This window comes from Peromyscus eremicus, chromosome 12 (assembly GCF_949786415.1).
Source record: "Peromyscus eremicus chromosome 12, PerEre_H2_v1, whole genome shotgun sequence".
In the NCBI taxonomy this organism is placed as follows: domain Eukaryota; kingdom Metazoa; phylum Chordata; class Mammalia; order Rodentia; family Cricetidae; genus Peromyscus; species Peromyscus eremicus.
The window spans coordinates 63,754,862-63,781,509 of NC_081428.1; the positions used below are offsets into that span (position 1 = coordinate 63,754,862).

At 49.0% G+C, this 26,648-nt stretch overlaps 1 protein-coding gene across 2 annotated transcripts in view; it reads left to right on the forward strand.

Moving 5' to 3' along the window:
- Positions 1 to 25,145, forward strand: part of Tmem44 (transmembrane protein 44) — a 33,607-nt gene extending 8,462 nt beyond the window's left edge. Inside the window, exons 6-11 of one of the 2 annotated variants that reach the window (XM_059277139.1) lie at positions 599 to 769; positions 1,969 to 2,115; positions 4,293 to 4,397; positions 12,350 to 12,508; positions 19,672 to 19,704; positions 23,897 to 25,145. In XM_059277139.1, coding sequence (XP_059133122.1) covers positions 599 to 769; positions 1,969 to 2,115; positions 4,293 to 4,397; positions 12,350 to 12,508; positions 19,672 to 19,704; positions 23,897 to 24,007 — 726 coding nt within the window. In that variant the 3' untranslated portion in view covers positions 24,008 to 25,145. The remainder of the gene's footprint in view (positions 1 to 598; positions 770 to 1,968; positions 2,116 to 4,292; positions 4,398 to 12,349; positions 12,509 to 19,671; positions 19,705 to 23,896) is intronic. The other variant, XM_059277140.1, reaches the window with a different exon arrangement.
- Positions 25,146 to 26,648: the final 1,503 nt, after the last annotated feature.

Consider the following 26,648-nt stretch of genomic DNA (forward strand, 5'->3'; position numbering starts at 1 on the left):
GAGCCACTGGCTGTAAAGTGACTTTGTGCCTACGGAGACTCCTTACATGAAACATCGCACCTGTTCCTTTTTTGTGAGCCAATATCTCTGCTGTTCATTCTCTCACAACGTCCCGTTGGCTTCACAACGTCCAGAAGGTCGCCTCTCAGTCCCTTGATCTCCCTGTGTGGTGAGGTTCCGCAGCGGGAAAGCTGGGCAGTGGCTCTTTACAACTCAGTCTCCCTCATTGTCCCCAGCTGGCATTCCCAAGTCGCTACCCACTCACTGGTCTGTCCCCCAGGAGTCCTCTGATATGTGAAGTCTCGCATTCCTCCACGACAGAGGAATGTGCCAGGCGTGACAGGGTCCAGAAAAGAACCAGAGTCCCATAGGGTGGACACAGTAAGGAAAGGTGTCCGGTGTTAAGGTTAAGCCAGACTCTGAGGAATGAGTAGGGTTTGCCAGGCAAGGGTAGCAACATGAACAATAGCTAGATGCCTAGCAGGCCGACCGCCCTTTGTGAGTGGCCTCTGGTAGAGGGCTATGCCATAGGCCACCGAGAGCTGGGGTCTTAGGATCCAGTGTCCACCTGCCCAGCCCCTCCTCTCTCTTTGCACAGTGCCGGGGGAAGTCATTCTCCTACATCCACCTGTGGGCTCGGTTCCTGTCGGCTCTGGCTGGCCTCCTCTACGCCTCGGCCATCGTGGCCCATGACCGGCAGCCTGAGTACCTCCTCCAGGCCACACCCTGGTTCCTGATTTCACTGGGCCGAGCTGCGCTGGACCTCGCTGTATCCGCCCAGGCCCAGAGACTGTGCAGTCTGGATTGCCTGCAGCCAATGGCCTTGTCCTACCTCCTGCCTGCCCTGGCCTCTTTTGGTCTTGCTAGGTAGCATGTGGTCCAGCAGCCCAGTGATTTGAAGCCTGGGACAGGCAGGTACCAGCTCAGTGATCTGCGGTTCACGGGCTATCCCAGTTCAAAGACAATTCTCTTGCCCAGAGCAAGGGAAGTGGGAAGGCTCTGAGCCTTGAGGGTCGAAGGCCCCGGCTCCAGGGGCTCCAGGCTCGATTCTGCTTCCTACCAGTCTCTCCGAGGATCCCGCCTTTCTGAGAGGGCTTTGCAGGCGGGCTGGCCTTCCAATCAGGCTCCTTCTGCTCTATCCTCTTCAGCTGGTGCAGAAATCAAGGGTGACCAGTGCCGCCTCCAGTCAGGGGCTGCTGAGCCCGCTCCTGGGGCCCCAGGGGCGCTTCCTGATGTACCGTCACCCGGGTGTCCTTGCGTGAGTGTTTCAAGGGCAAAGGGAGCTAAGCTGGTGGCTGGAGGAGGCTGGTGGCGGTGGTGACGGCCTCCGAATGTGACCCTGCTGTGGTGGTGGTGGTGGTGGGAGTGTAAATCACCCAGAAGTCCAAGACCAAAGCGGGCCCACTCTTAAGGCTCTGCCCGAGAAGCTGCCCTCATCCCTTCTGATTACCTGTGACCTCTAGAATTCTCTAGCTACCGCTTTATATGGTTTTTCCTTTATGAGGCAAGTTCTTGGAAGGTAGCTAGGGTTAGCCTTGAATCCAGCCAGATCCTCCCGCCTCAGCCTTGGAAGCGTGTCTTCAATGGCCTGCCTTCTTTGGTAGATCTCTGCACGTCTTCCCTTCTAAGGACACCAGGCATTGTGTGTAGGCCCATTTTGGGTCTCCTTTCAAATAAGCCTGTTTTTTCATGTGGACCACATGTTTTCCCCACTACGTGTGCGATCACTGTGAGGCATGCCCCGAGGAAAGACGGTTTTCGAATGTCTCTGCCTCCTGAGCATTTAGCAGGGGACAGAAGGACAGAGAAAAATTGATCAGGCCCAGGCTTCAAGATGTGCTCTGTCCGCCTGGGACAGGATCATTACGGGAAGGGACCAGGGCCGGCTGCTGGGGCGGAAGGGTGTGAAGAGCACTACCTAGAGGCTGAAATTCTCCACTTCCGTTTACCTTAACTTCCGCGTCTCAGATCATCTTTCTGTCCTGTGTGATCAAGAGCAAGGTGAGCCGAGCCTTCGGATTTGCTGCTGAAGTCAGAGAGGGCCCCGACACGCAAGCCCTTTTGACCTGCGCAGAGAGAGAAGAAGAAAGTCAGGAGGCCGGGACTGAAGACAAGGTCCTTCTGGGTAGAAAATGTCTGGTTTGCTGGCTGGGTGCACAGAGGTGGGAAGTACTGGGTACAGTGACTTCTTTCCAGGCTTGGTCTCTTAAAGAAACTGCTTTCACACCGGGCGGTGGTGGCACACGCCTTTAATCCCAGCATTCGGGAGACAGAGGCAGGCAGATCTCTGTGAGTTCGAGGCCAGCCTGGTCTACAGAGTGAGTTCCAGGAAAGGCGCAAAGCTACACAGAGAAACCCTGCCTCAAAAAAACAAAAACAAAAAAAAACAAAAAAAAAAAAACAAAAAAAAAAAAAAAGAAAGAAAAAGAAAAAGAAACTGCTTTTAATGTCCAAAGCTCTCATGATCCTGAATGTAATGGGATCCTCCATTTTCCGGGTTCCAAGAACTCTTATTTATTTTTGTTGTTGTTGTTTTTGTTATTCCAGGCATTCTTGTTGCTGTGCAGTTGGATAGTCAAATAGTCTCTCGTGTTACCCAACTAATTCACTTACAGACACACACACTCACATACTGCCTAAGTTAGTGTCCTAGTTTTCGAACAGCGTGGGCTTTTCCACGCTTACTTCATCAATTTGCTTCCCCTTTTCCCGTGCGTCTTTATGTCGTTGCCTCCTCCTGACAATCCCAGAGCACGCTCAATGCTCGTCCCCGCCTTTGCACATCTGTGTGACGCTGTTTCTGGAAAACTGTCCCAGGTCACAAGGACCCATTTGGGCTTGAGGCCGCTGCAGTTTAACTCTCCCGGCTTGGAGGCTGGGCTTGCTAATGCTCGTCTGGGCAAGTTGCTTGTGATGATGTCCAACATTTACAGCTGTAAGTCACCACTAGTGAGAGGCGATACGTCTGGGGCACGTGTTTGTCTTATTAGTTTTGCAGGGCTGGGGATGGACCGGGGCCTTCTGCCCACCAGACAACACCATCTCTGCACTGTTCCCCCAGCCTCCTGCCTCTTTTTATTTGATCTAGACTGTTGATGTCCATGAGTAACCGGAATGGACCCTCCCTGAGGCAGTTTGTCCTCATCAAAAAGCTGACTTTCGCCGGGCGGTGGTGGAGCACGCCTTTAATCCCAGCACTCGGGAGGCAGAGCCAGGCGGATCTCTGTGAGTTCGAGGCCAGCCTGGACTACCAAGTGAGTCCCAGGAAAGGCGCAAAGCTACACAGAGAAACCCTGTCTCGAAAAACCAAAAAAAAAAAAAAAAAAAAAAAAAAAGCTAGGGTCCCTTTTACAGAGCACAGATGTGAAGGAGACTGGGATTCCTTTACTAAAAGGACTGGGAAATGGGAAAAGAAAGGGTGAGTAAAAAAAATAAAAAGTAAAACTGCTCCACAAAACATTCTAGGCTCAACAGGGTAGCCTGAGCTGGCAAAGTGGAAGGGACTGGTGTGTATATAACAAAAAGGAGGTGGGCCGTTTAGGCTCTTGGATCTGAGTTTGCAGGAAGGCCCCAGGGGCATTTATTTCCTTCACTCTAGCAACCGTAGTAAAAAGTGTCTCACCAGGGAGCTCACAGTACAGAGGTCTATGTGACTCTGGACAGACAGGGAGAAGCCTTTGGGTGTCTGCCACGGTCCTTGTAGGTGTGTGCAATATTTTGACACTGTCATCCATAAAGTTCACGCTTGAGAATCACACAGTTGATACCAAAAAAAGCAAAAATAAACCTAACCATGTTTTGAGTAAGGTCGTGATCTTGGGTTGGGCTCTGTTCATTCATGGTTGTCGTGTGGCTGGCGAGCTGTGGATTGAACACACTTGGTAATAGTCAAAGTTCTCACCTCGTGGTCCCTGGACCGGGTGTCCCTACTCTAAAGCCAAGGTGGCCTCCAGCAAGCTTTCCTAAGGTCCCATCAAGTCTGAGTCACTCTTTGGCTCAGACTGTCCTCACTGCCTGCTGTGGTGGCCCCCAGATTCTGTGCACACAAAGATATCTGGGAAACTGCTTTTCCTGAGGCAGGGTCTCACTGTGTATCCCCGGCTGGCCTCAGAACTCACAGATGTGGATCAGGCTGGCCTCGAACTCACAGAGATCCACCCGCCTCAGGCTCAAAGGCGTGCACCACCACGTCCGTCTAAAGGGCTCTTTTGAATAAAATGAGACCTTCCTTTCAGAAAGTGCCCCCCGGCTTTACAATCTCTCCTTGTCACCTCTCTGTTTCTGTTTCAAAGAACCCCGACTGGGTGCCTCTCACCAGCCTGTCACACGGCAAGCCTCTGAGGACAATGACAGCCATCAGCCGCTACATGGAGCTGACCATTGAACCTGTGCAGCAGGTGAGTGAGATGAAAGCAGCCCTGGAAGGCTTCCTGGAAGAGGTGGTACTTCAGCTGCTGGGGTCCGTTCAGAGTTCTCCAGAGTTGCGGTGGAGGGGAGCCCGTGGGAGGAGAAGTCCTTTGCCCTCTGCTCTCTTAGGGCCCATGGCTGGGGACTGATGAAAGAGAAAGAAACCGTGTAGTTACCTCTACAAGGGTGTTCACAGAGAAAAATGTGGTCCAAGAAAGTCTCCAGATGGTTGAGGCTTCTGACCCATCTCAGGCTCAGGAGAAAGGCCTAGAGCTTGTGGGGTCAGGAGGCGAATTAGGAAAGGAGAGGGGTGGGGAAGTGTGGCTTCTTAGGTGGGAAAAGCCTCCGGTGACAGACAACAGCTGTGTCTGGACGTGGCTTATCTGGTAGGAAAAAATGGGTTTCCTTTACAAATGTGAATTACTATACAGAAAGGAAAATGTGTACAGTTGGCCTCTTTCTAAGATTTTAGTTTTTATTCATTTAAATGTTTTTTCATTGTATCTGTTCGTCATATGTGGTTCCTTGTTACCTGAAGATATTTTCATACCAGTGTAACCTGTATGTATGCTTATGAATGCTGTGTGTCTACTCTGTGTTCCCCACCCGATGTATTAGTACTTGATGCACTGCTCAGACAAAATAAACAACTTCAGGGAGACGGGCTTATTTGGATCACAGTTCGAGGGTACAGTCCATCATGGTGGGGAGCCTGAGGCAACTGGTCACATAGTATCCACAGGCAGGAAGCAGGGAAAGATGGGTGTTTATGCACAGCTTTAGGACCCGGCCCCGGGAATAGTGCAGTCCACTGTTAGGATGGGTCTTCCCACTAAACTGATCTGCTCTTCACGGGCTTACCGAGAGGCTGGTCTCCTAGGTGACTCTAGGTCCTGTCAAGGTGACAGTCAGTGTTGGCCATCACACCACCCCCTGCTTCCTGGCTCTTTTCTCCCTGCCTCCTTTCCGCTCTCCCTTCCCTTTAGTTCACATGGTTTTCTCTGACAGTGTCTTAGTCAGGGTTTCTATGCTGTGAAGAGACACCATGCCCTCGGCAACTCTTATAAAGGAAAAACATTTCATTGGGGTGGCTTACAGATTCCAGGTTCAGTCCATTATCATCATGGTGGGACATGGTGGCAGGCAGACACGGTGCTGGAGAAGGAGCTGAGAGGTCTACATCTTGGTCCCCCAGGAAGCAGGAGTCTCTGTCCTACTGGCCAGACTTGAGTTTATACGACCTCAAAGCCCACCTCCCACAGTGGCACACGTCCTCCAACAAGGTCCCACCTACTCCACAAGACCACACTTCCTAACAGTGCCTCTCCCTATGGGCCAAGCATTCAAACAAATGAATTTATGGGGGCCGTACATATCCAAACCACCACAAACAGTTTTACTTCTGTGCTCACGTCATAGACACTGTGTGTGTCTGGTATAAAATCAAGGGACCACAGGTAATAACTTACCTTCCTGAGACTGATCAGATTCTCTTAATGTGACTATCTGGAGTTGGATCTACTTTCCCGCAAATGGCCTGGCGGTGTTTTTCTTTAAGTCCATTCCATTGTGTGTGAGCTACATTGTCTGTTTATTCTTCGGTTGCTGGACACCTGGGTTGGTTCCATAGCTACTGCACATAGTGTCGCAGTGAGCACTGACGTGTGGGTGTCTCTGTGACGCATTGACTAGGAGACGTCCTTCAGGTTCATACCCAGGAGTGCTAGCTGGGTTATGTGCTAGATATATTTTTAGCTTTGTGAGACTCCCCCATACTGACTTCCCGATGGCTAGATTAGTTTATATTGCCACCAGGAAATGTGTAAGGATCCCCTTATGTCTGTGTTTTTATCAACATTTTTTTATTTTAATTTTAATTATTTATTTATTTATTTGTTTATTTATTTTTTTGGTTTTTCGAGACAGGGTTTCTCTGGGTAGCTTTGCGCCTTTCCTGGAACTCATTTGGTAGCCCAGGCTGGCCTCGAACTCACAGAGATCCGCCTGCCTCTGCCTCCCGAGTGCTGGGATTAAAGGCGTGCGCCACCACCGCCCGGCTATTTTTATTTTTTAAGATTTATTATGTATACAGTGTTCTGCCCGCGTGTATGCCTGCAGGCCAGAAGAGGGCACCAGATCTCATTACAGATGGTTGTGAGCCACCATGCAGTTGCTTAGAATTGAACTCAGGTCCTCCAGAAGAGCAGCCAGTGCTCTTAACCGCTGAGCCATCTCTCCAGCCCCCTTTATCGGCATTTTTTGTCTTCTTTTTCATTCTCTCTCTGTCTCTGTCTCTCTCTGTCTCTGTCTCTGTGTGTGTATGTATGTGTGTGTGTGTATGTGTAGGCCAGAGAGGGTGTTGGAGCTAGAGTTACAGGCAGTTGTGAGCCATGTGATGTGGGTCTTGGATCTGAACTCGGGTCCTCTAGAAGAGCAACACGTGCTCCCAGCCACTGAGCCATCTCCTCAGACCTGCTGTTTGCTTTCTTGATGAGTGCCATTCTGACTGGGGTGAGAGAGAATTTCCACTAGTTTCTAATTAAGATTTCTCTGATAGGTAGTGAGGTTGAACGCTTTTTGTATGTTTATTGATCTCTTATATTTCATCTTTTGTGGACTGTACATTTCATTAGACCATTTATTGATTAAGTTGATTGGTTTCTTATGGTTCAGTATTTTTCAGTCCTTTGTATATTCTAGATGTTAATGTCCGATGGATAGATTGTTAATATTATTATCATATAGTCCGGAAAGTAATGTCAGCTAGCAAAGATTTTTCTCTTCAGTAGGCTCTCTTTATTTGATTAGCTATTTCCACTGCAGTTCACAAGCTTTTTAATTTCACGAGGTTTCATTTATCAACTCCTGAGCCACTGGAGTCCTGTTCAGAAAATTCATGCCTATGCATGTATCTTAAAGTATTTTATCCCTTTTCATCTAATCTTAAAGTATTTTATCCCTTTTCATCTAATAATTTCAGAGTTCTAGGTCTTACTTTGAGGGCTTTGGTTCATTTAGGGCTGCTGTTCTTCATCTTGCAATTTTCTTTTCCTGTTTGGTTTTTTTTTTCTCCCTCCCCCCTCCCCTTGAAATGGGTTCTTAGCTTACTATGTAGCTCTAGCTGGCCTGAAACTTGCTACATAGACCAGACTGACCTTGAACTCACAGGGACCTTCCAAACCCAGCACCATTCTACATAAGGGACTTGGTGCACCCTTGAGTAACACTGGGCATGGTGGTCGTGGAAGGCGTCCCCATTCTGAGGGATGACTGCTTTTTAGGCAGTTAAGATATGGCAAAGAGTTTCTCCTGGTTTTTACTTGTCTTTAACTTAAAATATGTATGCCAAAGAGATGTTTTGGTCCCTCCAGAATGCAGTGCGTGTGAAAGATGGAGAGGAGACAGGGGCCAGATCACCAGGTGTGGTATCCAGCTGTCAGTCCAGTATCTACCTGGGTCTAAGTTTGGGTCTAAGTTCAAGGTCACCTGTGCATGTTTGAACTATCATTAGGTGGCAGATAGGCAGGAAGAAGTGACTAGAAGTTGGCGGTTAGCAATGGTCATAGGCGGTTAGCACTGTGAGTCTTGAGAAGAGGAGGTGAGACTTTCGCTAAGGCTGGAGTAGACGGGAAAGCAGAGTTAGAAGTGGAGTTGGGGAAGGGGCTGCAGGACTCCGGCCTATCTTCTGGGTCTTCAAGAGGGAGAGGGCTGGGAAAGAGATGACAGGAAGTTTACCCGCTCAGCCCACTACTGTCAGTTTCCAGGCCAGCTCACCAATGACTTGCAAGTTGCTGAATCCTCATCATTTCTCTCTGAGACTCACTTGGCCTCTGGTGCTGGCTCTCCGGTCCCAACACTGTTTTCTGCCACCTTCTTGCTCACTCATGGTTAGCTTGCCCTTAGGGTGGGATTATCCCAACCCTGCTGGAGAGTGCTCCCTCCTCTTAGTGTGCTCCTACAGACCCTAGCTCCACTGCCCACTCCTAACTCATGCTGACTCCCAGAATGCATCTGTTCCTCTCCCCTTACTTCCGGTCCCAGATGCCCAGGTGCCTGTTCACAGCACCACGCGGCATCATGTTCTTACTACATCCACGTGGAGCTCAGGCTTTCCCTGCCCAAATGGGCTCCTTCTGCATCACAGGAAGTGGTGTCCCCATCTATGCCGATTCCCAGATTCTCCTCTCTTCCCCTTGCTCCATCCCCTTCCCACCCAGTTCATTTGCTCGTTCTATAAATGCTTCTTTTAAAATAGCTAATGAAACCTATAGCCCTGCACTGGAGAGGTGAGGCAGAAGATTGCTCCAAGTTCAGAGTCAACCTGGGCTACAACAGTGAGCTCAACACCTGAGGTATAATGAAACCCTGCAACAAACAAAACAAAATAATGTCTGGGCTCTATATCGAAACCCAGGCTGCACACAGACACTGTCTCAAAAAAAAGGGGGTGGGGGGCTCTTAAGGCCACACATAGATACTGTCTCAAAAAAAGGGGGTGGGGGTGGGAGTTCTTGAGGCAAACAGTTGTCCACTGACTCCTCTCTACTGCCACTCCTGTCCCATCCTGCCATCTACACCAGCAACCATAAGGGTTGTGATTGGTTTGCTTGGGTTTTTGCTGTTGTTGTTGTTTTGTTTTGTTTTAGTTTGGTTTGGTTGTTGTTGTTTGTTTATTTGAGACAGCTCTGTAGGGGAAGCTGTCCTGAAACTCAGCTCCTCCTACCTCAGACACTGGGGTTATAGATGTGTACCAACAGACCAGGCAGGAAAGCTCTTTACAGATATAACTTACATCTTTGAAATTTTATTCATTATTTTATGTGTGTGTGTGTGTGTGTGTGTGTGTGTGTGTGTGTGCATCTGAGGTATGTATATGCACCACATGTGTGCAGGAGCCCATGAGGTCAGAAGAGGGTGTCAGATCCCCTTGGAGCTGGAGTTATGGGGCAGTGGTGAGCCACCATGCAGGTGCTGGGATCTGAACCTGCGTCCCCTGCAAAAGCAAAAAGTGCCCTTAACTACTGAGCCATCTCTCCAGCCCCCATAACTTACATCTTAACCTGTCTTTGTTTAAAACACTTCTCTGGCTTTCTCTTTCACACAAAATAAAATCTAAACGCCTTCCAGGGACTCCAGGCCTCCCAGGTCCTGGCCCGTTCCTTCCACTCAGAACCCGCTCAGTGCTCCCTGCCCTCCAGCCCGCTTCCCTCCTCTCCCGCTGTGCAGGCCTCTCTACTCCTCTGCTTCTCCCTCAGACTGCAACCTACGTGTCATCCCCAGGCCTCCCCAACCCCCAGGGAGAAGTCACCCCACTGCTCTGTCCTCTTCCATGATTCTCTTCACTCTGGGGTTTCTCAGCAAAGCCCTGGTCACTGTTTTCCTTTTCTGCCCTGGCCCTCTCTCGCCTGGCTTTCTCCTGTAAGAGCCTATAACGTGCAGGTCATGGGCCCACAGTACAGGTGCATTTTGACCATGTAGCTCAGTGGTGTGGCCCCTGTGCCACTATGTGGTGGACACGGGTGCTCAGAGGACTTGGCACCTGACAGCTAGGCTTGACCCTTTGCCGGGTTCCTGGTTGGTGACTCCTTCTGCTTGTGATGAAGTTCAGAGAGAATCAACGCACCAGTGTACAGTGAGGAGCCCACTTCAGCCATGAAAGCATTCTTCTGACCAGGGGGAAGCAGAGGGGTGGGAGGGAAGGAGGGAGGGGCCCTCGGGAGCGATGATTTTTGAATCACAGCACTAAGAAAAAAAAAAAAATGTCCGAAGCCCCTCTGGGGTGGGATCTGGGCTGTGACTCGCTTCTGGAATGCTTGCTTAGCATGCAAGCCCTGGGTTCCATCGCCAGCACTACAGAAAAGAAAAGAGTGTGGAAGTGTGTTCACCTTCAGCCACTTCATGCCTCAGGGTCGTATGGTCGACTCTAGGGAACTGCCCTCCCCACGACCCGTGTCCGCAACCCCTACCCACGCACGAGGGGCGTGCGACTCCCTCCTTCTCCCCCGACCACGCCCAAACACCAGGGCCGTTCACCCAGCCTCTTCCACCTGTGTCCACTAGAGGGCGAGAAGGGCCGAGGCCATGTGGACCAGCAGCTCCACCCTCAATGGCAGGTTTGAAAGGTTTGAAATCCCTTGTTCATCTATTGATTGGGGTGTATCATCTGCCCCGGGAAATTTTAGGATTTGTTCTGTTGCCTAGGAGCCACCTGCTTCCCCGCTCCACCCACGGGTTTCTATTTCAGCTCCCTCCTCCTGGGGGCAGCAGGGTGGTACCTTACTCGTGTTCCAGGGCTGCCTCCGGAACACCACCTTTGCCCCCTGGGGGACTTCTCCACCTGTCCCACTGACGCACGTGGAATGCCGTACGCCGACCGCCTAGGACTGAGCCCTCATTATCGGGGCCAGAGCCTGTACATCGGGTCCCTTTGTTGTCGCTGAGACCACCAACCTCGTTGATTTGGCTGCGAAACCGAGACCCAAAGGGGAGACATTGCCTTTGGCGGCGACGCAGTCAGTTAGCAGAAGATGATCTTTGTCATTGCGGTTGTCATCGTCGGGCACACGGCATAGAGGAATCACTTCTGTCCTTTCCACCATGTGGCTTCTGGGGGATCCAACTCAGGTCACCAGGCTTAACGACCCGTTAAGTCGTGTTGCCAGACCCCATGTGCAGCCCAGGCTGGCCTTGAACTCACAATCCTCCTGGCAGCTCCTCTGCAGTACATCCCACCAACTTTGCCATCACAACCCGATCCTATTTATTATTGTTGTTGCTGTTATTCAAAGGGAGACTCTCTTGTAAGCCAGGCTGCCCTGGAACTCACTATGTAGACGAGGATGACCTGGAACTCCTGATCCTCCTGCCTCTGCCTCCCTAGTGCTGGCATTGAGGGTATCCTCCACACCCTGGCTGAAGCCCAGAACGCTGCATGGTTCTGAAAGTCCAGCAGATGGAGCTTTTCTGATCGCTAGGGAGACTCTCTAGAGTTGCTGTGCTCTGTGTGGGGATAGATGGATGGGCTAGGGAGGCTGCAGATAGATGACGGGTAGATCCCAGTCCACAGACCTTCCTCCGGTGTCTCCCAATCCTCCCGCCATCCCTTCACATGCTGCTCTGGTGTGAGTCGGTAAATCCTCAGTGCGATGTGTTGCAGCTGTCCAGGTTACAAATGGACACCCCCTTTCACCCAGAAATTCCTAGAGATTCTCTGAGTACCCAGAAGTCCGAGATGTCTGGCTGGGTTTGTTATGTTTTTCTGTTGCTTCGAGAAAGCACCACGACCAAGGCCGCTGATAGGATGAAGGGTGTGTTTACGCTTGCAGTTCCAGAGAGTGAGAGTCCGTATCGGAGAGGGCAGCAGGCAGCAGACATGGTAGCTGGAGCTGGCCCCTGGAAACGGAGAGCTCACACCCGGAACTGCAGACACCAAGGAGAGAGAACCAACTGTCAATGGCACGAATCTTAACGTACCCAAGCTCCCCGCCACGGATGTACTGCCTCCAACGACGCCACACCTCCTAGACTGCCCAGTGTCACCAACGAGGGACCTAATATTCAAAAGCCTGAGACTCCGAGGGACATCTCATGCAAACCACTGCAGTGGTGGGACTTACTGGAGTCCGCACAGACCGGAAAAGCAAGAGATTTCAAAACCCTGAGTACCCATCAGTGAGGGGTTGGTTAAATGGACTCCTAACGTCTGTAATGTCACTCCTAACAAACCCCCATAGCTTGTCATATAGAACTATATCCGAGGCATATCATTAAGTGAACGTAAAATGTGTAAGAGACTGTGGAGTGCGCTACTGTTTGTGGAATTCAGGAACACTGCACCATACACATGCGTGCCTTTGGAATACTAAAGTGCGTGCATGCTTTGAGTGCTAAAAAGGGAATTAAATCAAGTGTCCCTGCTCACCGTTTTCTTCGCTCCTTGCAGGCAGGCTGTAGTGCCACCAGGTTACCCGGTGACGGACAGACAAGCGCCGGAGATCCCTCCTTTCAGGAGCCTCCCTCATACCCCCCCATCCAGGTCATCCAGGCCAGGGTGTCTTCCAGCAGCTCCTCCGAGGTCTCCTCCATCAACTCCGACCTGGAGGTACAGGGCCTGCCCAGGGAGTGGGGGTGGGGGTGTGCACGGGTGTGTCACCTACCAACACTTGCTGGGGCCCTCTTGAGATTGACCTGCTTTCTAACGCTGCCTCATTAACCTCAAAACCGCTAATCATGAGTGAAGTGCCACACGGCTCCCACGGTCTATGGAGACGCTTCTCAAAACTAGGACAGGACTCCAGCAATTGCATGGTTGGGCTGGTCAAGTGAATCCTGGGCGCTGGGGTCCAGTTCGCATAGACTACTTAGGTATTCGGGTCCTTCCTACAGAAAAAAAAAAAAGCAAGAATAATAAATCTCTTAAAAGCCTGTGTAGTGGTTTAGGATTGATGGCTTAGGCTGTAACCCCAGCGCGCAGGCGGCTGAGGCATGAGGATCATGAGTTCGAAGCCAGCCTGGGCTATATAAGAACCTGTTAGAAGGAAAGGAGAGAGGAGAGAGAAGAAAGGCTGGTGTCAGTGTCTCCCCACTCATCTGATCATAGAAGAGTTTCTTTACCCCAAGGAACAGGAACCTATGATGCTGGCGCTGGCCCGCACAGGCAGGATCTATGGGAAGCAGCAAGCCTAGCCTCCATCTCACTGTGTATCTGAATGCAATGCATGTCACACCAGGGATGCACAAACAGGTATAACTCTCTCAAGTGTGTCCTGTCACTCCGGGTTCTAGTAGCTGCGGTTCCCAACCACATTCAACAAGGGAGTTTCCGTTTGTCCGAGGACAGAGGAGAGCAAGGACGACGTAGGGGTCACATGTATGTTGGAGAAGGATGCTGTCTGGCTTTTTTTGGTGGAGGAATGGCTGAGTTTTGTGCCCTAGCCTTTTGGGTGCTGAATGCCCATTTGTGGAATGATGGTCGTAAGCAGTAAGTAATGTTGAGTCGTGGCTTGGGTTTGGTTTGATTTTTAGTGCCCTTATTTGGCAAAATAATCATGTTCTCAGAGTCTAAAAATTAGTCAGACTTATGCTGTACCCTGAAATCCAAAAACTCAGAACTTCTGACTGTGAGGTAAACCAGATTCTGTAGTGTGATATTCCAGACGTTTCCAGCCTGTGCACCGTGCTGTTTCTGCTCATAGCTAGGGTTTTGTCCTGGCCATCCTCTCCCCTGTCCCAGGCCTCTGGACCTTTCTTCCTGGGTTCCCTCTAGCCCCATTTCCATGGGCCAGAATTCTTCCCAGAAGCCCCTACTTCTGTGAACCCTCAACCCAGGACCAGTGGCTCCCTCCCTGCTGCCCAGAGCCCATTTTCCTGCCCGCCTCCACAGGTGGCCAGGCCTGATGAGTGTGGGTGCATCGCTCATCCCTCCCTCTTAGAACAGCTGGTGTTTGAGAGCTGGGCTGGAGTTGGGAATTGTGCACCTGCTGGGGCCATTTTCCTAAACTGAGGGTGAGAGTATCTGCGACACCAAGAAGCCTGGGGCTGGCAGTCTCCACTGAGGTCTGTAGCTAAAGGGACTACAGAGTGAGCCCAGGGCAGAGCAGGGATAGGAGGGCCCGTGGGGGAGCAGGGGAATATTTACTTTGTGGAAATGATGACATCTCCTCCCCCACCCCCCAAAAGCACTTGGCATCCGTCTTGAACATTGCCCCTGTAGTTAGTCCGGGCCGTGTCTCTGCTCTGCGGTCCTTATTCTTCCCCCAATTATAGTCTCACAGTTTTTAGAAGTCCATTATTTAACAATAGGTGCATCCTTGCTGTTCAGGTGTCTCATACCTGTAATCCCAGCACTCTGGCAGCTAACACTAGAGGATCACTGGAAGTTTAAGACCAGCCTGGACTACACAGTGAGACCCTGTCTCAACGCAAAGCCAGAAGTTAAACATATGTAGATCCTTAGAGTCCAAACTAAGCAAGCAGCTCTGGCTGTGTCTCCCCTCATTAAAAGATAAATGTATAAGCTGGATGGTGCTGGCACATGCTTTTAAGTTCATGACCTCTAGCCGGGCGGTGATGGCGCACGCTTTTAATCCCAGCACTCGGGAGGCAGAGCCAGGCGGATCTCTGTGAGTTCGAGGCCAGCCTGGGCTACTGAGCAAGATCCAGGAAAGGCGCAAAGCTACACAGAGAAACCCTGTCTCGTAAAAACCAAAAAAAAAAAAAAAAAAAAAAAAAAAAAAAAGTTCATGACCTCTGAGTTCGAGGTCAGCCTGGTCTACAGAGCAAATTCCAGGATAGCCAGGGCTACACAGAGAAACCCTGTCTTGGAAGTAAAACAAACAAACAAAACTCTCATCCTTTCTATTTCTGTATGGTTTTGTTTATTGCTGGGGACTGAACCCCAAGTCTTGACCAGCCTGCAAAAGCACTCTGCTGTTGAGCCAAGCAGACCTACGTCTTTTAAAAACGCGTACAGTATTCGTGACTATGCTGGTCTCAATGAGAATGGTCCCCATAGGGTCATATATTTGAATGCTTGGCTCCCAGTTGGTGGAACCGTTTGGGAAGGGTTAAGGAATGAGGCCTTGTTGGAGGAGGTGTGTCTCTGGGGGTGGGCTTGCGTCTCCCTCTGCCTCATGATTGTGCCTCAGGATGTGGGCTCTCTGCTACCGCTCCAACACCATGCCTGCCTGCTGCAGTGAGATGCCATGTAATGCACATTTGGGGGCAGAAAATTCAGAAAGCATAAAGGGAGCAGAGAAGAAAATAAAAATCAACCCCCTGGCTCACTAACCAATCGTCACCGCCTCCGTGCTGTTGGTTTGGGGAGCCACGTTCCTTGAAGGTCTTGGTTTGTTTGCTACTAAATGAGATCAGGAAGGTGTCTGTTAGCAGATGATGTAACCGCATACCTCACCTCGGCATCTGGTCAGTCATCCAGCAAACATTTTCCGAGCGTAGGCATTTGAAGGAAAAATACATGAGGACAGAGGGACTGGCCCGAACCTGCCCGCAGACAGGCAACTACAGTGCCTCTTGGCCACAGTGACTCAGGTCTTCTGCACATGCCTTCAGAGGGAAGCGTGGGGGTCAGAGTCAGGCCTCATCTGTCCCGTCCCTAAGCTGGCATCATTCACATACTTGATGGCATTCAACTTGGGCATCCAGGGCATCTCTCCTCCCTCTTGGGATGCCTCATCCAGGGCATCTCTCCTCCCTCTTGGGATGCCTCTGTCCCTGTCCTGCTCCTCTTCTCTGACTGCTACCGAGTGCCCTTCCCCCATCCCCTGGCTTGACTCTGTCACTGACCACCCGGGCTTCCGTTTGAGCCCATTTAATACAGTCTAGGAGAGATGGTACCTATTGTGTCTCTCTCTGCCCACTCTGAAAATGTGAACCCTGCCAAGTCTAGTACTGTCTTACGTCCTTGGTCTTGGGGACAGTCGCTTCTCCCCAAATATAGGAGGAAGTAGTTGGACAGATGGTCTCCAAGAGTGTTTCCAGTTCCCACGGTCTGTAGCTTAAACCTAGAATGTGGCCTTATTTCATCAATGCGCAAACCCCCCCCCCACACACACACACCCCTTCACTTCCTCAGGAATGGAAGGAATATTGCCACACGCTGTGTAGACAGGAACTAGCACATGTTTCAGAAGCATGAGAAAGCCTGCTCTAGGAAGCTCGTGAAGTGAAACCCTGTATGCTGTGGTTCACACAGGGGACAGAATCGTGGCCCTGAAAATTACTCAGGAATGCAAGAAGCCAGGTATGGTGGCCACATCTTGGGAGCTGGAGGCTGGCTTGAGTGACATGTCACAATCTTGTCCCACAGGATAAGGACTATGGACATGTTAATTGTGTGTAGAAGGGAAAAAAGTCTTTGCACAATTTGATCTTATTGCAGTGTACATAGTGTATACATACGGCATCATTATACACACAGCATGGCTGTGATAATTGTTCTCAGAAGGTTATTCTATAACTGTTCAGAGAGAAAAATTCCCCAAGGATAGATTGTGTATGTGTGTGTGTGTGTACTTTTGAACACTTTTTTTTTTTTTTTTTTTTTGGTTTTTCGAGACAGGGTTTCTCTGTGTAGCTTTGCGCCTTTCCTGGAACTCACTTGGTAGCCCAGGCTGGCCTCGAACTCACAGAGATCCGCCTGGCTCTGCCTCCCGAGTGCTGGGATTAAAGGCGTGCGCCCCCACCGCCCGGCTCTTGAACACTTATTTTTGTTTGATGTGTATGAATGTTTTCCTGCCTGTGTGTCTGTGTACCACATGCATGCAGTGCCTGAAGAGGCCAGGAGAGGGCACTGTATGCCCTGGAATTAGAGTGAACCATTCCGTGGGTGCTGAGAATCAAATCTGGTCTTCTAGAGGAGCAGCCAGTGTTCTTAACTGCTGAGCCGTCTCTCCAGTCCCCAGTGTATGTATATATATATATGTGTGTGTGTGTGTGTGTGTGTGTGTGTGTGTGTGTGTGTGTGTGTGTGTGTATGTATATATATATACATATGTATATATGTATATATATGTACATATTTTGATGAGTCTTTTTTTTTTTAGTCTTATGTAGCCTAAGCTAGCTTCACACCTATAGGTAGCTGAGGCTGGCCTTGAAGACTTCAGATTCTCCTGCCTCACCTCCCCAGTGCTAGCTGGGATGTTATTTTTTGAATCTTTTTCTGTGAGGAAAAAAAAACGTTTTTTTTTTTCTTTTGTTGTTGTTTGAAACAGGGAAAATATCTAAAACATTTTTATTTATTGTCTTTTGGGAGAAGAGACTTCTGTTATAAAGATTTGAGTTAACTGGGCTTACGATGTCATCATAGACTTAAAATAATAGCTTAAAAGCTAGGCCTGGTGGTGGTACATGCTTGTAATCCCAGCACTACAGGCAGAGGCAGGAGAAGTGCCGGTTTGAAGTTTGTTTGATCTACACATAGACCCTGTCTAAAAACAAAAAACAAGAAAACAAAAAAAACCAACAACAAAAAAAACCTAACTACTCCTTCCAGCAGAGGGCGCTCTTGTTAACTCTCACGCTGTCCCTGGTGTTGGCCGTTGGGATGACTGTCCAGGTTTCATTTCACACAGCTGGGAGATTCGAGCCTACTTACTGGTTTGCTTGACTTTAAATAAACTTCTCATTTTGGAATAATTTTGGATGTACAGATTTTTTTTCAAAATTAGTACAAATTTCCTGTTTGCCCTTTTTGGCCCAGCTACCTCTTTTCACGTCTTACGTAACACGCTACATTTAGCAAAGCTAAGAAACGAACCGAGTGTATTTCTACAGCTGGACTCCAGGCTCGGCTTGGATCTCGGCAGTTTCTCACCAGCTGGATGTGGTCCAGGACGGTGCACTGTGCTCTGAAACAGTCCTTAAAGAACCGAGTGCCCACGAACTGTTAACACCGAAAGTTGCCATTTACATTTTGGGTGGATGTCTATGTTTTTCTAAGGAAAAGCAAAGTGCTTTTGAATTTAACTTCTCTTCTTACTTCCATCATACTTTAAAAATCATGGAGCTTTTTCAGCCCTTGCGTTATATCAATTTAGTAATCTGTACCTTTTCTAATGGATTTTTCCATTTATGTTTCCCCCAGAAGAATGTCAGTAAGAGATGGGTGGGGCTGAGGGCCCTCATCCCGGGGAGCCCCCTGCCCGGCTGGCTGCAGCATATCTGTGCTATCGATTCACTTCTGAATGTTTCCTCTCCACTCAGAGGGGAAAAAGATGAACGCCAGCAGGGAGAAGATACCCGGGGACAAATACGAGCAACAATGATACATATGTATTCCAACTTAAAAAGGAAGATGAACGCTAGCCAATCGTAGTGGTACATGCCTGTATTCCCAGTACTGGGGGAGGCTGAGGCAGGAGGATGACATGTTTCCTGCCAGCCTCTGCTACACACTGAGAGCCTGTTACACAAAACTGATTACTTAATTGAAAATAAAAAGATGCATGGCAGCTAGGCCAGGTTTGGTGTAAAACCCCAGCTCTTGAGACTGCCACATGTTCAAGGCTAGCCTGAACCACAATATGAGAACTTATCTCAAAAAAGACAAAAAGAAAGAAAGAGAAAAAGAAAATTCAGGCTTCACGTGCATGATGCCCTGGGTTTCAGGATAAGTACCCCCCTCCCCCTGCAAAATAAAATGAATGTTAAGGATTCTGCACAGAGGTTAGCTGGGGCTATGTGGAGATGGTATTAGGTTTAGTCATGATATTACAATTTAGGATTTATCTATGGAAGCCTTCTAAGTGATTTGCAAATAAAATGATTTACTTTAAAATACCAAATTAGGAGCTAGGTGAGCAGGCTCGCACTGGCCTTCGTTATTCTTTTGTTTTTGTGTATGACTACAAACCCTACAATTAAAGCATTTAAAAATGAGCATTTAGAGAGTCGAACAGTCCAGGCATGTCGTCACAGGCTGGTAGTCCAGCATTTGGGAGGTGGGGGGAGGAGGATCAAGGCTAGCCTCAGCTAGGCAGTGAGGTGGAGGCCAGCCTCAGCTACATGAGACACTGTCTCAAGAAACAAGTCAATAAAAGACTTGAACAGTAGAAGCTTTGTTTTCGATGGCTGCTAGGTCGTCTCATAGACGTCCACGAGCAGCCTATCAGCATAGACTTCTAGCTCGTGGGTCAGAAATGCATGTCTCCCAGGCACGGAGTGAAGAGCTGGAGGACCAACGCAGACAGTCTGCACTTACTCGTCCAGGATCTTGAGTCAGGCATATTTGAGGCTTGGAGTGGAACCAACCATGCAGTAAATGCTGAGTAAAAATGAATGTAAGCTGCTTGGCAAACCCCATATTTCAAGGTGGAGATTTTATTTGCACCTCTTTCTTACAAGTTTTATGAGTCTGCATTGGGTAATCTCAGCTATGTGGTTAATAAGTAGAAGATTTACTGTTATTATTACTATTATTAGAACTACTGCTACCACCCATAATTTCTAATTATAGTAATTGTGAAGTGCCTGAGAGTCAGTGCTCCCAGAACCCAAAGCCCTGCGTAACCATGGTGGGTTTATTTTATTTTGATCATTTAACTAACTTACTAAATTAATTACTCTGCTAATAGCGACTGCCTTTCTGCTTGCTGGAATGTTGTCCCGCCCCCACCTCCCACCCCCAGCCATCCAAGGCTCTGACTCCTGGCTCACTGACCACATGGGCTGACTCTGAGCTCCCCTCTGTGGCCCCGGGGTGAGATCCATCCAACACTCTCTGTCTCTCTTTTTATCCTACAGCAGAAGTATTGGGAAGCCCTAAACTCGGAGCAGGTATGGACAAGCGTTTGGGCTCTTTTGGGAGGGACTTCCATGGCTTGATTTTCCATTTCTGTTTCTGTTTGAACCCCCTTGGATGGAGGACATGACAGTTTTTTAGTTTTTTTTTTAAAAAAAAAAAAAAAGGAGGGCTGGAGAGATGGTGCAGGGGTTAAGAGCACTGGCTGCTCTTCCAGCCTTCCAGAGGTCCTGAGTTCAATTCCCAGCACCCACATGATGGCTCACAACCATCTATAATGAGATCTGGTGCCTTCTTCTGGTGTACAGGCGTACTTTATACATAGTAAATAAATACATCTTTAAAAAAGAAAAAGGAATGCGGGCTGGAGGTGTAGCTCAGTAGAAGGCTTGCCCGTACAGCTCCCTCCCAAACACTGCAGAGTAAATACATAAGAAATAAAGATCAGGAGGCAAGCCTGGGATCCGTGGAGTTTGGGGACTCTCTTTTCAAGGTCTTTTCTGCACTGGGAAGTATTCGGAGCCAATTGGCTCAGCTTGGATAGAACTCAGTGTAGCCCAGTGAAGAAACACAGTCCAGCCGGGTCTGTGAGCCGTGGGGTGGCTGCAGGTCACATGTGGTATGTGGGGTGTGGCTGCCGCAGTTGTGATGATTCTGAGACCTCCTGCAGCTGGCAGTCTCCTCCCTTGCAATGACAGGCAGGCGTGTTTGGTGACAGCTACCTGTGCCTGTCATCATCCAGGATTGTTTGTGACACAGAGTGCATCATCTCTCACACAATTAATTTTATGCCTTTTTTTCTTTTTCTTTTCTTTTCTTTCTTTCTTTCTTTTTTTTTTTTGTTTTGTTTTTCGAGACAGGGTTTCTCTGTGTAGCTTTGCACCTTTCCTGGAACTCACTTGGTGGTCCAGGCTGGCCTCGAACTCACAGAGATCCACCTGCCTCTGCCCCCCGAGTGCTGGGATTAAAGGTGTACACCACTACCCCCCAGCTTTATGCCTTCTAATTATGTTTTTTTTAATTATTGCTCAAAGCATCTGAGCACATTATCCTATAGATTTCTAGATTTCAGCACATGATCCTATAGACTCCGAAGACTTTAAATGCCTTCTAAGATGTAATCTACATTAAAGGGCTCACCTGTTCAAAGTGCCAGACTGTTTCTGCTCACGGGCAGGTGACTCCATCAGGGTTAGCAAGAATAACTTCCGAAGCATTCAAGGAGTTGGAACAGTGGCTTCCGAACATCAGAGCATCTAAGAACTGTAGTGACTACTCATTAAGATGTCAAACTGTATGTCTCACCCAACCAACAGTGGCCGCAGAGCCCCTGGTGTCACCCCAGTGACCACTGGCATGGTGCCTCTGTCATTGTTAATCCAGAGCATGTTCAGAGATGTCCGATCTAGGACCTGGGTCTGTGCTTGCCAACAGTATTCATGAAAAGTGCCCTGGCCATCCACAGAGGACAGAACAGACCCCTGTTCCCGCCACTGTGCACAAGGCTCTGAGGCTAAGGGCCACTGAGTTATTTTATGTAGAATCTTTGATGTCTGGAAAGAGTTTGGTTAGAGGTGCCAAGTCTGTAACCACAACTACACAAGAAGTTTGCACAACCCAGACAGGTACAGAAGACTGAGCTGCATGGACCAAGTTACCTCAGGGCCAGGTCTGTAGGGTCACTGGGCTGCAGTGGTCTTTTTAACACGGTGTGTGTGTGTGTGTGTACTCATGCGTGCGTGTAGGGTGCTACAGAACATCACCTACTCATGGAGACCAAAGCAGAGCATCCTCCAGAGTGTCCTCCTTTATTACTCTCCACCTTATTCTTTTGAGGCAGGGTCTCTCCGTAAACCTAAACCTTGTCATTTTCGGCTAGACTTGCAGGCAGCAAGCCCAACAATCTTCTTGTCTCTACCCCTCACATTACCGGGGTTACAGGGTTCCAAACTCAGGTCCCTGTGGTTTTGCAAAAAGCACTTTTAACCACTGAGCCATCTGTCAGCCCATTGTGGAGTTTTTAATCACCGAGTAGAACTTGGTTCAGTTATATGGGTGAATCACTAATTGAATTAGGTTCTTTTTTCAAAACAAAGTGGAAATTTGTGTTTTAGAGCTGATATGCTGTGGGCCTCACATGAGAGCCTTGAAGGTTTTATGTGGGACTTCTCAGAACTGAGCTGTGAGCTCAGTTTGCTCAGGTGATGATCAAGTGTCTTTCTCTGAGTGCGTGCGTGTGTGTGTCTGGGTCTGTGATCCTCTACCCAGACAGGTCTTTCAGCCCAAGCTAACATAGCTCCCATGATCATCGCTTGTTTCTGGGTTTTTGTTGTTGTTGTTTTGTCTGTTTGTTTTTGTTTGTCTGTTTGGTTTTGAGACAGGGTTTCTCTGTGTATCTCTGGCTGTCCTGGAACTCACTATGTAGACCAGGCTGGCCTCGAAGTAGAGATCCACCTGCCTCTACCTCTTAAGTGCTGGGATTAAAGGTGTGTGCCACCACCACCACCACCACCACCACCACCACCACCACCACCACCGGGCTTTGTTTTGTATTTTTGTGACAGGCTTTCACTGTATAGTCCTGATTGTCCTGAAACGCTCCATGTAGATGTCTATGTAGGCTGGCCTCAAACTCACAGAAATTTGCCTTCCTCTGCCTCTGCCTCTACCATGCTGGAATAAGAGGGGTGTGCCTAGCCGGGCGGTGGTGGCGCACGCCTTTAATCCCAGCACTCGGGAGGCAGAGCCAGGCGGATCTCTGTGAGTTTGAGGCCAGCCTGGTCTACAGAGTGAGATCCAGGAAAGGCGCAAAGCTACACAGAGAAACCCTGTCTCGAAAAAACCAAAAAAAAAAAAAAAAAGGGGGGGGGGGAGTGCCACCATGCCCAGCGACAAAATCCTTAATCTTAAACCACGCGCAGGATTCACTCTCTGCTCCGTCATCTTTGAAGAGTGGTTTGCAGACAACTCCATCTGCACCGACAGGCCCATTTCCAATCACTCCTCTCAAACCTTTGCAGAGTTCGTTGCCATTCTTGTTGGAGTCCGTGATGACATCATGCTGAATTGGCTTTTTTTTCAAGTGTGTGTGTGTGTGTGTGTGTGTGTGTGTGTGTGTGTGTGTGTGTGACAGCTCACATGTGGAGATCAGAGGACAACGTACAGGAATCAGTCCTCTCCCTCCATCGTGTGGGTCTCAGGGATCAAACCTGGACTGTAGGACTTTGCAGCAAGCACCTTTACCGACTGAGCCACCTCACTGGCCCTCAAGTGGTAAAGTGGCTTTTTAAAAAACATTGTTTATTTTTATTTTATGTGTATGGAAAATTTTTGCCTGCATGTATGACTGTGTACCATATGCAAGCAGCAGCCAGAAAAGGGGATCAAACTCTGGAATTAGAGTTACAGATGGTTGTGAGTTGCAATGTAGGTGATAGGAACTGAACCTGGGTCCTCTGGAAGAGCGGCCAGGGCTCTTCCGGCTGAGCCATCTCACTGGCCCTGAGCTGGCCTTTAAGAGTTTGCTTTAGACTACACGGGTGTGTGTGTGTGTGTGTGTGTGTGTGTGTGTGTGTGTGTGTGTAAAGGCACAGCTGTGCTCTGCCCTCCAGGAACTCACCATCTCCAGGAGGGCCAGGCAGATGTTTAAGGAAAGACTAGTACTGTCCAGGTGCAGATGCAAATGAGTGGTGGAGGTAATCCCGAGTGCGGGATGAGAGCCCACTGGTCTAACGCTTCAGAGAATGATGCCAGGCAAACCGTTTCCTTGGGCTGGAAAGAGAGTTGAGTTTATCTGCTCTTTTCCAGGAGTGTTACACATCAAGGAGATTTCGGGACAAGGCTTGGTGAGGGAAGGAATGGAGGAGACGGAAAGGGATTCGGGGCTAGTCTGCTCAGGGTGGTTGTTCTTTCTTTCCTTGATTTAAAGCTGCACTGTGTGAGAGCGTGATGCCAGTGTGAGGGCAGAAGACATAACTCAGTGGTAGAACACTTGCCTAGCATGCTCCAGGCCCTGGGTTCCATCCCCAGCACCTCTGAAGTTAATAAAGCTATGTTCTCTCTCTAGATCCGAGAACACAGGCCTGACTAGCTTGTGCTTACTGACTTTCCCTTGTCTTTGCTTGGGTCCCGAGACCCAGGTTTGGGCTGTCATCTAGGGGTGGCTGGGCTTGAATCGTTGGAAAGGATCTGTCACACCAAGATACCTTTTCCATCTTTTTTCCACAGTGGGACCCTGAAGATGTCAACCTTGAAAGGAACAAGGACAACGTGGAGCTCCTTAGATCACAGATGCGCAGGGGCTCTCTGAGCCCAGTGGACTTGACCTCTGATGACTGACATCTCCAGGAGCCAGTCCATCAGTGCAGAACTCAAGGTCAGGCATCTGTCCGTGACAAGATGGGGACCAACCTACAGTGCCACCATGGCAGACGTGGAAGCTGCTTCAGAAGCTTCCCAAGGAGTGAGGAACCCCGAGCTGTCACTCAGCTTGGCTAGCCTACCCCATGGCTCAACATGGAGCTAAGGCTGTGGGGTCTGTGGACAGACCTGCACATGCCAAGTTGACCCTCATGATGAGAAGTTCACAGATGAACCCCGTATGTAAAGATAAGCTTTCTCCCAAAGGACATGGGGTCTATTCCCATGAGATTCAAGCATAGGTATTGTTTGCTTAATAACAGGATCGAACTCACCAAGAGCTACTATTTGGGTCTCAACAGAACGCGTTCTTCAAGACTCAAGTCAGCCCAGATGAAAGAGTGCGTCCGTCAGCTAGGGGACCTGGGCACAAGAACTAACATAACTGCCGCACCTTATGTAAGACTGCCTGGTCAGCCGAATGTTCGGAAGATCGCCGGGAGGGCAAGGGTAACCGATAACTGATCTTGGTAACAGGATTCCCTCCAGCTTGGCAGAGTATGTGCCGAGGCTGGGTTGGCACATTATGGGGTCGTCCGGGCTCTAGGAGGTAACAGAAAGCGTGCCAAGTGAATAAAATGTGGTTGAATGCATGAAAACATCTCACGGTGGAGGGCAGGGATGAGTCGTCTGCCACAAGGGGAACTAGGAGGAATGCCAAGAAGCACAGCTCTGCTCCGAGCTGGCCCGTGACCGCCTGTGACTTAGCTGCAGCTGCCCAGTTTCTCCTAAGGGGCGGTGCAAGTCCCAACAGTGTGAAGAATGGGGTACCGTGAAAGCTGGTTGGTTGTGCAGGTTTCTGCATAGTGCCCAATCCCCTGGGTGACCTCTAGACTAGCATTCAAAGCCACATTATCTGCTTGGAGTCCTTGGTTTTCCTGTGAGGGAGCTTGCTGAGGTCAGCTTTGCTTTGCAGTCGTCACCACTGAAACCACTCTGAGGGGAGAGGACCGTGGGATGGGGAGAAGCGGTACATTCCAGCCCGGATCATAGCAAACCCGAGGCAGGGAAGGTTGAGATCTCTTGTAAAATATTAAAAGGACCAGCCTCAATATTATACTTCTTATATGCTCAACTATAATCTTAAACATGATCAGAAGGAAATATTAAGAATCTATAAGTCGCTAGATCAATGGGTGAAAATAAAACTGCCTTCTTTTTTCCTGTGGCTCCTATCTGTCCAAACTATCTGCTGTTTTTCTGCAGGGTGGGGGAAAGTGTGCTTGGTCGCTAGGTGCCTCTGGTGATAGTTAAAGGGAGATCTGGAACTAGAGGTAAGATTTGGGAAAGGAGAAAGTTAAGCTTAATTAGCAGGCCTTCTCAAACAGGTAGCCTGGATGCTTAAGTCAGTTCTTAGAGAGTACAGAGGTATCTCTGATAAGATACTTTCCTCCATCTGGGGATGGACCTGGATGGATGCTGCTAATGATGATAATTACAGGGAGGTTTGAACTGAGGTTCTGGCTGTGCATAGCTGTCAGTGCAGGTAAAGAGTTAGAGGTCTATAAAGTTAGTAAGGCTGTAAGAAAAGGAGGGTCCGAGCTAAATTGTGTGAAGCCATTACTTAAGGTCCACCTAACCTAGGTGGTGTCTGGTGTCTCCGTGTGGAATTTACCTTCATTTGGGAGACTTATTATGTGGTGGTCTGGACTGTTATTCCTGTTAGTCCTTGAAAGTGGCTAAGGGAGATACCTGATTCCAGCGCTAAAAGGAGAAGAAATGGATGGGCCTGAGGGAAGGAAGTCTTTCCTGTATATATACAAACATATATGTACAAATAGTGACCAGTCCACACTGTTAGCAATTCTTAGGGAAAAATCAATTGGGAAAGCTTTGAAGGCACACACGATTTTCATAACAGAAGACAGCTGATATATAACAAGCCAAATAACACCAAAAGCTCCTTGGGATTTGGCTTCCTGTGAAGGAATTCCCTGATCCCTTCAGGTGGTGGCTTTGCCATAACCAGCTGAGTTCCTGATATATTCCTGCGGCCCGCAGCAGAGATGTAGTCAAAGAAGGAGAAACCTGACGTGGCCAGGAGAGAGCTGGAAAAGAACCTGGCTCTGGAGACTAGGGAGTTAGTACTGAATGGTGTAGCCATGCAAGACACCACAGCAGGAAGGTGACTGACTTGTTCAAATAGGCTACAATTAGTGAGTTTCTCATCCCTGACTTTTCATGAAGCAGAGAGGTAGTCACGGGTACAGAGTAAACATGAGACACATGCTTAAAGTATATTCCTTAAAAAAAAAAAAAATCAGGGACTGTAAGAGGCCAAGATAACCTCAAAAATCATGACCCTCCTACCTACCCCAGCTTTCCAACTGCCGGGGGGATCACACTTTATAGATGAGGAACCGTGCTTAAAAACAGGAAGCAAAGTATCACCCCCACAAGTAGAAGAGGCCATCACAATAAATGATAATGCAGGCCCTGGAGTTTGGGCTATGTTATCTGTCCCGAAGTCTGTATGGTTTAGGGAGCACTCTGATTACTAAATTCTCTTACAAGCTTGCCTGGAGGGCTGTGGCTCAGTTGGGTGAAGGCTTTCCTGACA